The 11,799-nt window shown below is 39.0% G+C and overlaps 1 protein-coding gene across 1 annotated transcript in view; it reads left to right on the top strand.

The window, feature by feature from the left end:
- Positions 1-7,405: 7,405 nt before the first annotated feature.
- The window catches only part of LOC101862427 (xanthine dehydrogenase/oxidase), a gene marked incomplete in the record, with an annotated part of 42,755 nt that continues 38,361 nt past the window's right edge, over positions 7,406-11,799 (top strand). Inside the window, 4 exon segments of the mRNA XM_013084443.2 lie at positions 7,406-7,567; positions 9,907-10,009; positions 10,584-10,641; positions 11,475-11,571. Of these exon segments, the coding sequence (XP_012939897.1) occupies positions 9,956-10,009; positions 10,584-10,641; positions 11,475-11,571 (209 nt within the window).

The following is an 11,799-nucleotide window of genomic DNA, read 5'->3' as shown; positions in this document are numbered from 1 at the left end:
CGTTCCAATGTTGGATCGAGACCAAGCTACATGAGAGAGAGAGAGAGACAGAGAGAGAGAGAAAGTGTGGCCGGGGGCGGGGGGCTTGAGAAAAAGAGAGAGATGAATAAGGCTACTACCGTACTACGACATTCTTGTCAGGACTGTCCTGTCCCACCGTGGATTTCAAAACAGATATGGGTGTACCGTATCGCACTAGGACAGGACTGATCTGGCGCATTAGGTTGTTACCCAAGGCGGAGTTAAAAATGCATTCCAAAAATGGCCTAAATATTTTCCTAATTAAAAAAAAAAAGATTTTCGTGATCAGCGACCCAAAATTTGCAAATTTCTCTCGGGGAACGCTATGTAACGCCAGATTGCGAAGTTAAATTATATTTTCTTTTTGTGCGTCCAATAAGTTTCAAAACTCTAAGTCTAAGCACAGTGTTTGTTGAGATATCCAGAACTCAGTTGTCGTATATCCAAAGCCTATTTTAAAAGAAGAGAGTTCAACTGTCGGAACCCCAGAAGCATTAATTTCGATACATTTCGTTTTGTCGTATCTCCATTTGAGTCAGTGGGATGAGAGAGTGACGTCACGTGATTTTGTGGGCAAAGCAAAATAGCGTCGTCTAGAAGAGGACTGTTCGACGATCAAGAGGCCCTAAAAGTGCATGTTCATAGAATTTGAATGAGTAATTTGATGAGTGTGTCTGTATGTCCCAAATTATTTAAATTCTATTTAGATCTATGTCATTGTTTAGCAATCATCTTGTATAGCACTCTTAAATGTTTGTTTTTGTAGCGACTGCAGAGTCATTGTTGGTGTATCTTCTTTTATCATTAATTGTGGTTCTGTGCCTTGGATTTTGGGGGTGGGAGTGGGGGATGGGTCCTTAAGTTTAGTTCTTTCTATTTTTGTTTTGTTTTGTTCTGCTACAGATTGCTTTTATTTCTACCCTCTCTGTGAGTTGAGTAAGAATCTCCCCTGGTCCAGGAGACCAATCACTACCGGCTGTGCATGTAAAATCAAGACATAGCTGGTGTTATGCTTTTTATTGTTTCTGTACACCTCAAGTCATTGTTGCCTTAAGTCTTGTGAACATCGGTGTTTGGTTGTCACAATTTGCTTTGTTGTGTATCTTAGTTTTTACTTTTCATTGTAACACATTCGGCTCATTTTAACAAAAGGTACTTTGCTTGATAATAATAGTAATGTGTGTGTGTGTGTGTGTGTGTGTGTGTGTGTGTGTGTGTGTGTGTGTGTGTGTGTGTGTGTGTGTGTGTGTGTGTGTGTGTGTGTGTGTGCGCGTGCGTTTGCGTGTTTTATCGTTATTTTAAAAAAAAATCCTGAAGCATTACTTCCAGCACTCAAGTGTCTACCCCCCCCCCCCCCCCTCTACACCCTCTCCAAACCAATATGCCGCGAAAGACACTTCAACCAGTGTGATGAACTTTAGTTGACCCCGTCATGTCAAGTGATACGAACGCGCGATTGAAATAGTTTTAGTGATGGGCCCAAACTAACTGCAATTTTACATCCAACACTGGGACGAGCGACATTTGTTCTAGATCTAGGCTAATGGCAACAGCCGACCAACCAAAAGTACCAACAAATTATATCTTTCTGATCCCTCATTTGCGCTCAGACCAAAGCAACGACAACGGCCAAGTGTTAGTCTAGTCAGCTTAGTTGTGTAAGGGTAAGAACGACTATCGCTTGTCCAAGTATTAATTTGGTGCATCTATGATTTGGTGTGAACGCGCGGTTACTAGACCTCGGACGAGACTTGTTTTGAAAGTAACAGCAGAAACTACGAATTACCTTTTTTACTCTTACTTTTTCATCCTCTGTTGCCGTTAAGCGTCGAGGGGACAATCAGTTTTCTATGGTAGGCCAGCTCTGCAGCTCTTTCAGTTGTCATATTATGTTTTCTTATGGTTTTCTTGACACCCTCGATCCACCTTTTGCGTGGCCTCCCCCTTCCTTTATAGCCTGAGGGCTTGGTGTTGCAGGCTCTCAAGGCTGACTAGCCAGGTGACTTACGTGACAGGTGGCCAAACCATTTTATTATCTGGCTTTCTATGTAATGCAGGCAGGTCTCAGTGCCGATAGCTGCTCTTACTTCTTCATTTGTCTGCCTGTCTCCGTCTTGTGATGTTAAAGGTTTTGCGGAGACATTTCATTTCGCTTGCAATGGTTTTGCTGTCATGGGTTTTACTTAATGTCCAGGTCTGGCACTGGTAGCATAATGTTGGTATGAATATTGAGGGGATAAACTGTCTCTTTGTGTCCATGGAGACGTTTGAATGAGATAGGAGGGATGCGAGCTGGTAGGTGACAGCGTTGGCTTTTTGAGATCGTATTTCTATTCCTCTGTCTATGGACCCCTTTTCCGAAAAAGTGCTTCCAAGATGTTTGAACTTCTTCGCCTTTTTCAATTGTTTACTATTGGCATAGATGTTCAGGGGAATATAGTTTAGACTCTCTTTCATAACTTCTGTTTTTGATGAGCTTGTTTCCATGTTAAATTTCTCGCAGCTGTTGTTCAATGCGGTAGTGTGATTTTGGAGGCTTTGTTGGTTTGAATGAATAAGACATTTGTCGTCTGCGAATAGAAGTTCTTTTAGGCAACGCAGGGAAAATATACGCAAATAATTTTATAACAGCGGATAAGACCTATTGTAGAGAGAAATCTGGGCAAAGCTCAGTTTGGATTCCAGATTTGTACAGGTGATTGGTTGTTTTATACAGGTGGTTGTTATGGCAGGTTCGACTGTATTGCATTCACTACGCCGGGGTCATGAAGAGATGTGAGATGTCTTGGTCTCAACATGACTGTAGATCTCCTAGAGTTGTTTTGGTTGCTTTCTTTTTTTTGGGGGGGGGGGAGGGGGAGGGGGGTAAGTGTTTACAGTGCCACCACTGCATACGGCAATAGGAGCACGCCGGACACCTTTGAACCCATTTTCAGTTGGTAGGAAATTTTGAATTTTGCCTAGGTGGCGGCTGAAGCCTACTCTAGTCTTATCATTTTTTTTACCACCAAGGGATTTTGAACGTGCGCAACTTGCACACGGGGCGTTCGAGATTTTTCGCCGGTATCCGAGAAGACTAAGTGTTAGATCTTACCTACCATTAGATCAGGGGTGTGGCTGAAAGACAGCAGTAAGAAGAAGCCAAGGAGTAGCAGTAGAAAGGCTGCAGAAAAAGTCAGGAGCCCAGAGGAAGGGGCTAAGGAGGTAAGGGGGTGTGGGGCTGAAAGGGGAGACGAAAGTAAACGACAGAACATCGTTAGAGAGCAGGAAAGGGGGTGAAAGGAGAACATTTTAGAGAAGAAAATTTACCATCGCTGTCCGGACTCGGACCCAGGATCTATTGAATGAGAGGCTAACACTGTAACCTCTAGACCACGAGACCACCGCCTCCTAAATCAACAAGTAATAGTGGGAAGTAAGACCCACTAAACATCAAATTAACTCGGACAAAAACTTAAAAGAGAAAAATAATAACATACGCACAGAACAAAAACTCATAGATTTTAGAAAGAGAACACATAAAAAAAGCAAACTTAATATTCCAAAATTTACAAGCAGTTAATACATGTAAGTTTGGAACGTTCTTCTTCTTTCACTTTGACCTGCTGTTTCTATTTCCATCCATCAAACATTTTACAATTTAAAAAATCTGAAACAGCATTGCGCCTATTTCGTCAAGAGGCAGTTTTCCTTTGTAACAACCACAGCATCTGAGAGAGAGAGAGGTGGAGGTGGTGAGCAAAAGACGAGCAGTCCATAGCGACCTATTCTTGTTTGATTCTTTGTTCATGAGGAACGTGATATCAAAACAGATTTGCTATTGAGAATGTAATGAGTAGATGGAGTCAGATGAGACTTCTAGAAAAAAATTAGGGCCTTTTTCTTTTACTCTGAAAAAAATATAGGCCTAAAATGAGCACAACGGTTGGGTTTACAATTACGCTTATAACACAAGCACACAATCTCACATACGCAGAATAGAAGAATATGCATCTTGGTCTTGAAAAGTTTTTTTGTCAACAAGGCAATAAATACGCATGACCGCACTTAAAAGGGTTAAAAAATGAGGACAAATTATAATGCAGATTTAATATGGACGCGCGGGCACTCCTTTTCATAGACGGTGTCTAGACTTTTGTTCTGTAACGAAATAAACAGCTCATGCGGTATGTATGTTATATGTATGTATTTTTGTATGAATGTACGTTTGTGTGTGTGTGTGTGTGTGTGTGTGTGTGTGTGTGTGTGTGTGTGTGTGTATTTCATTTACACTGTATATAACGCTATATGTCTTATTTCAAACTTAATGTACCTGTTTTTCATGAACACACCAGACGAGAACGATGTGTCTGGTAAGGACAATGAGGATTGTTATTTTTATTAGCGAATGGAATTTTTTTCATTATTACTACAAGCTTTTGAAGGGGGGGGGGGGGGGGTGCACAGGAAGAAGAGGGAATGTCAACTTTTCAAATTTTTGTGATAAGCTAATGATTAGATATGTCATAATGATGAACTTGTCCACACATAAGTCTGGCTGAAAAAAGGGGGGAGAGTCACGAGGTATACAATGTGTACTATGCAAGAAAGGAGAAAGTCAAACTTTAAAATCGTTTTTTTTTTTCCTTCTCGAAAAATGAAAAAAAATTACATTACCCCTTTTTCCTTTGCCCATGTAGGTTTTGGATGGTTGGACGAGACAGAAAAGTTTGCAGGGCTTTGATGGTGTTGTCTGTTGCATTTTGTTTAATTGGAAATCCCTTGCAACACAATACGGTCAAATGAGAGATATTAAATTTAATAGTGCAGCTAGTATAAGATCACCAGGTAGCCACGGGCCTACGGAAGCGGGGACTGTAGGCCCATGCAACTGGAATGACCGTTAGTTAAGATTTACATCCCTTGCAACACAGTGAGGTTATTTGAGAGACGCCATCTCAAATTTCAACATCAGTCTGCCTTAGGACATTGACTTCATGCGAGCCAGGTATCAAAGCCCATTAAACCTCTGAAAAAATTTGGTTTTATTGGTTTCATATCGCCTCCTGTGGGATTTGAGCCAAGGAGGACCTCCTGTCCTGCAGGCGAGTGACTTAACCATGAAATTAGATTAGATCTTGGAATTTTAGAACCTAATATGGAGATACGACATTTGTACTTTGCGGCATTCAGTTCTCTTTTTCAGAAAACTGCGTTTTCTTAAAATCAAAATCGTTTCTCACTTCCACAGCAAAACAGCCAAGAGTCGAAACTTGAAACATTGGCTATACGCACAAACAATGGGTAGACCTAACAGTTAGACGAATCAATTTGTGGTTGATTTGAATCTAGAGCATTCTCAAACTTTGAAGGCCTATTTCTCAAAACCAGAGTGTATGGACATACGACAGTTGCACTCTGGGCCGACCATTATATACGTCGTCACAGAGAGTTGAAAGCTTGAAAATTAATGGCAACTTTTTTGAGGCAACTTTTGCCAACTTTTGGACAAAAAAATTGCAACAAACGAAGATGCTGGGTCTACGACTGCTGCATTTTCCCAGTATTTTAACGAGCAGCCTACGTGGGCCTCTTTCAGTACTACATAATTTTTCATTCCATGAAATTTGAACCACGGAAACCACAATTCTATGTCTTCAAGCTTAATTTCACTATCTTTGATATTTGTCCATCATTCGCAGCCGTATAGAACGGTTGACTAGACATAGGCTTTTAAAACTCTTATTTTGATTTTCACTGAGATGTTTCTTGGGTTTTTTTCAGGATTGGATTCATTTGGTCAAAACTGTCTTTCCCTTAAACATTTTTTTTTGGGGGAGGGGGGGGGGGCTTGAGAGTTCTGTGGTACATTAAGCTTCATGTATTATGATGTATCCTAAATTTTAAAAGAACTGTTAAACTTGTTTAAACTTGCCGTCTTTTCCTATGAGATTAAAAAGGCAATGTATAATGCACAACTTTTTTCTCGAAATTTCCTTGCATTCTGTTTTCTTTATATTTGAAAAACCCTGCTACGTTCACTTTACATCACAACTGTATTGGGAGCATTGGAGCTTCTTTTTTTCTGAATATGTACCGTATTGAAACTGTTATCGGTGTGTTTGAGATTATTGATAATCTTTCTTTTCACTTGGAAACCAGGACTTTCTTCTATATTTCTAAGGATTGTTTCACTTAACATTTTGTTAAAGTTGTCCCCCCCCCCCCGCTCCGTACTGGACAGTGCTACTGACTGATTTGTATTAAGGCCATTCCCAAAGGCGAAATATTAACATGCTCTTCTTAAGCACGGTAGAATTGTAAATGGGCTGATTTATCAATGTCATGCTCACACTGTCCCGGAATAAAATAGAGGGAACTACTGCTTTTTCTTTCATCATCCTTACTGTCGTCATTTTTCCTCTACCTCTTTTGTATGTTTGCCACTCTCTTGTGAAGTGCTATTTCCGGGATGCATTGATAGTCAAAGCAGAGTTTGTGCTGTTGAGGCTAGAGAGGTGAGCAGAATAAGTCTTATTCCCCGTTTAGACTTCTCTGTTGACATCCACCCCTTGGCGTTCATATTATTATGACATTATGCAGTAGCGAGCGGCGTAAAAACCTTGCTAAAACACACACTCACACAAATTGCCCAATAACATATCAACACAGTCTTGCCTATCAACTCTTTTAATCTTTTTACTTTGCTGTACTCTCTGCCTCAGTTCGTTCAAAAGTGTTTGGTACCGGTATTTAGTAAAGATTTCAAATAATCTCTACGTATTATATTTGTGAAAGTTCGTCACTTTTGCAGCCTAAAACTTCCGAATAAACTTAACTTTCGAATTTGATAAAAAATTATTGGTGGTTCAGAATCTTTTACAAGGTCCACAGTTTCATTGAAGAGCCTGAAGTCACTGTAGTTTAATTTTCAGTTTTTCATTAGTTTCGTTTAGATCTAATCTTGGGAAAGTCCGTCTTCTAAGACGCCATTGTAAACAAAAGAAGTTTAAGTTCACTAGCCGTTCGCGCTGGTTCAACATATTTCAGATTCTGGAGTTTTCAACCACGAAAGCGGAATGGAGAATCAATCTATACATCTATTATATATTTGACAACTTGGAAACACTTGTGTCTCTTTTCTCTCAAGATTTTTTGCTCCATTCCAGCAGAGTATATATATAGTAGGCCAATGACTTTCAGTTGATGTTAATGCACCGATCATTCCTTTTATCGAAAGGGGGCCCAGCTACTTCTTCAATAATTCCTTCCATCTATATCTAGGTCTTTCATAATTCGTCGTGCCTACCTCGTGTCCTTCACGGTAATCTAAATAGGTTAATGTTTTGGATAACACAGTGTCGTAACAGGCAAGGTCTTGTGTCGAGACTAACAACAACGCTGAGATAACAAAATGTTATACAATTAATTGCTGAAGGTAAATAGACTGCCCACTCCATATGAGCTGGCAGTGAAAACTTTCATGTTATCTGGAAAAGGATTAAAAGATATTCAGCCGTGTTTAACGTTATTTATTTTCCCGCACAAAACTGCACAATATAAAAGGGTGAGTTCTTACACTCTTTTGAGTTTGTTTGAATAAAAAGAAGCATATCGACACAGTAATAGTTCTTTAGTGCTGGGAAAAACTTAGACAAACAGACAGAAACAACAGAGGGAAAGTAAAGAGGTAGGACCTACCAGTGACACCCTCCAAACACCCGCTTCTTATACTCTTGTAACCTATAGAGCAGCTTTGACAGATTGTAAATAAAAGGATTAAGGCTGTGGTTGTAACTGTTTTTTTTCTCCCTATGTCAAGATATTTTCTACAGTGTTTTATGGAAGTTGTTAAATAGTAGGATGCATTATGTTTGAAGTGCATACGCGAATGATGCTTAACAGTTTTAGCTTTATGCATTATTTCGAAAAAAAGTTCCACATTTTTAGTTTAAATGCTCCCCAAGAATGTGGTTCTTTAGGCTATGTAACATTTTTCTCAGTATCTTAATGTTTCCACATATCAGTAAGAAGAAAACACATTTATGTGTGAGGTCGATATATAACTTGACAGAAGATTTAATAGGCTATAGAAAATGCATTAAAATGAAACTGATTTATTGAACTTACTCAGGATAAGATCGTCTACTGTGATCATTCTGTTAACAATTACGTTAATACCCATCTCTACACGCGGACATATCTCAATCCACTACAACAGTTTTGAAGTTGTATTCACTCGTGTTTGTATTTTTTTCATAACTTACATACTATTATAATTTCGTTATCTTAGACATAATAGTGCTATTCAATATTTCAATTTTAGACATGGCTCATATCATGTAACCTTACAATACGTTTTGGTTCTCTTCACTCAGCGGTAAGTTTTGCTACTCTACTTTTTTCTGTTTGACATAAAGGAGCTTGAAATACTGCCTCATTATACTTTGCCGTGTAGTTAAAGTATTCTCTGTCAAGATTCATTCTCTTCCATGTCTGCTACGGACATTGTGCAACGCAAGGTTTTTTGAAGATCATAGGATATTGTCATTCAGGTCACGTCACTTACGACGAGATAGTCGTTACTTTATAAAAATCTAAATTGTTAATCAAACTGCTGCGTTAGAAAGCATTCAGTGCAAGCTGCCCGCTTACTGTTGCTTAAACGCTATTGACAAGAACTTTCACTATCTTTACATGGGTACATAATATTATTATCTGGTTGATGTGGGGAATTCTTTTGTGAAGAAGCTTTTTTCCAGAGGACACAACGTGGGCATAGACCAATGTTCGAACCCTCGACCATATTGGTTGTGATTCTAACAGATTGCAGATCACTAGATCTAGACTGCCGCCATTCCGATATTGAAGAACGAGTGTTGTAAAAAAAAAGAGAACTCTAGTGTAGTACTCGGTCTACCAGGAAAGACATGTTTTTTTAATTACGTGCAATATATAACAAACCGTCAATACATGCCAAAGCAGTTCCAGAAAATTTTGTTCCAAATACGCTTCCGCGACGGAGCATTTTGTTCTACCAGTGTGGACATGTCTTGTACAAGGATAGCCCAGTGACCACTCCTCTGGTCATCGTCTCACCCACATGGCCTTGTTGACATCGTTTGTGTATCATGTTGCTCTTGTTTATGTCTACGCTGCACTTATTTGCAATGACAGATGTTGTTCTCACTATCTTCACCCTCGTCACTGTTTTTTTTAAATTGTTATCGTTATCACCGTCTTCCTCTAGGGTTTGTTAATCCTACAGTCATAATTGTTATTACTGTATACATTGCTGTGACTGTTGTTGTTGCAGGGGCTGTTGGTGTTGATGTTGTTGTTGTTGTCGTTGTTGTTGTTGTTGTAAGTCTGGTGATGGTGTTGTTGTTGTTGGTGTTGCTGTTGTTGTTGTTGTTGTTGTTAAAGTTAATGTTTTCGTTGTTGTTGTTGCTGTTGTTGTTGTTGTTGTTGTTAAAATCATTTGTTTTTGTTGTTATTTAAGTTATTGTTGTTAAAGTTGTTTGCTTTGTTGCGGTTGTTACGCTTGCTGTTTTTTGCTGTAACGAGACTGCTGTCAGAGGCCAGAGGTGCCAGTGGTGTGTAACGGCTTCCGATATCCCTTATATATTTATTTTGTTGATTTTGCTGGAGTTGTGCGAAATTTGTCGTCTTCATCGTAGTCATGGTTGACCTTTTTCATCAACAATAATTTTGAAAAAACCCTCTTTTATCTTTTTTTTTCGCGAGGAGAGGACGGAGGGAAAAAAGGAGGGATGGGGCGGGGGCGGGGGGTGTTCTTTGCTTTTGACAATATCTGCTGTACCATTCTAATGGTATGAAAATACGATCTGTTCATGCTCTTACTTGTATTATTAAATGGAACTGATGTTATTTTTATTCAAACAGAGAGAAAACAATACGTTGTTCCATCTTTTGCCAAGCCTAAAGTAGCGCGATGGAAGAATCAGAAACAAACAATGTCCTCGTGTTCTACGTCAACGGTTCTAAGGTACGAGATTTTAACAGTTCTGTGACAATAGTTGTTGTCCAGTATTCTGAGCTTTCCCCACATCGAAAGACTCACTGCAATGTTACTAAATTTGCAACAACTTTTCTATCTATTACTATTATTGATTTCAAGAAATCAGAAAAGTAGTAAAACCTGCTTCCTCTTACTCATCTAGCAGTTAATAATTATGCCACTCTTTCTATAAACGATAGTACAGTTTTGCATTTCTTTTTTAAACTGTCTTTCAAAAAGAGGGAGGCATGTCAATCGTTGCATGCTTTTGCCCCTTGGTGGTTTCAGCGTTAGTTTCACTCTTGTCCATTCATTAGCTGATGTAAATATTATATTCTAGAACACATCTTTATGTCATGATAAATCGACATTGAAATTCGAATAGTCAGTTACACCTGAGCCCAGAGTTATATGAGTATTTACCGTAACCAGGAATTTAAAGTAGAGAAAATAGGTTAGTGATCTCCTGTTAAATCTAAGTTGCGTACTTTTCCTTTTTCATGATATAGGCTATTGTACATTTGTTCTTACTTAGTGTGTTTATTGGTTTTCTTAATTCTAGATCACGGAACCAAACCCAGATCCTGAGATGACCTTACTGACCTACGTTCGGACTCGGCGTATCCTTAGCAACCACTGCAGCAAGCATGCAACAGAAAAAGGGGGAGGGAGGAAGGAAAAAATGAGGAGGAGGAGGAGGAGGTGGTGGTGAAGGAAGGGGGAAAGAAAAACGAGATGGAGGAGTGGAGGAGAGTAAAAAGGAGGAGGAGGAGGAGGAGGAGGTGGAGGATGAGGAGGAGGAGGATGAGGAGGAGTAGGAAGAAGAGGCCTGATAAACTGCGAAAAAATGTTACTGGTGTTCACAGACAAGAAATTCGTAGATAAGAAAGAGTAAACTGGTGTGATGATACTGTCATTGTTCTACCTTAACCAAAGATAATATTCCTGCTAGTCTTTACCCTTACCAATGATGATAATTATTATGTTATTATTCTGCCTCGACCAAAGATACACGGAATATATAAGATGAAATCATTGTTATACTTTTACCGAAAATACTAAGCTTTAATATCCTTGTTATGCCATCATCAATGGTAACAGTTTTGTTCGCCTTTTACAAGAAATAATATTATAGTTATGCCTTTACCAAAAATGCTGATATCACTATTATGCCTTTATCAATGGTAACAGCTCTGATTACCCTAAACGAAAATAATGTCATTGTTGTGCCTTTAACACAGATATTGATATCAATGTTATGCCTTTACCAAAAAATACCCATATCAGTATGATGCGTTTACCAATGATAACAGCATTGTTTACTCTTTGAAAAATTATCAATGTTTTGCCGTTTAGAATGGTAACAGCATTGTTTTTCCGTGATGAAAAATAACATTATTGTCATGTATTTATCGAAAAACAACATTACTGTTATTCCTTGACCAAAGCGAAGTTCGCCTGACAGGAAGCAAACTCGGCTGTGGCGAGGGGGGATGCGGTGCGTGCACAGTCATGGTGTCAAAGTACCTTCCAGGACAGGACACGGTCGCATATCCTTTAATCAGTTTAAGTTTTTAAAGTTATCCGATTGTACTCTGCCTTCACACCTTGACCCCAGGATAAAAAAGAGAGATCCTTTTATTAAAAAAGCATGTTGATAAAAAAAACCAGAACTCGTTTCGTAACGGGTAAAAACAAAAGTTTATGCAGTGCATGATAAAAGATTTACAAATACGTGGGTCATAGAAATGCATATTTGAGAGAAAATCGGTGTGGTG

Source organism: Aplysia californica, unplaced genomic scaffold (assembly GCF_000002075.1).
Source record: "Aplysia californica isolate F4 #8 unplaced genomic scaffold, AplCal3.0 scaffold00293, whole genome shotgun sequence".
Taxonomy (NCBI): Eukaryota; Metazoa; Mollusca; class Gastropoda; order Aplysiida; family Aplysiidae; genus Aplysia; species Aplysia californica.
The sequence above is the reverse complement of the archived record's forward strand: the minus strand, read 5'-3'. Positions and strand labels throughout refer to the sequence as shown.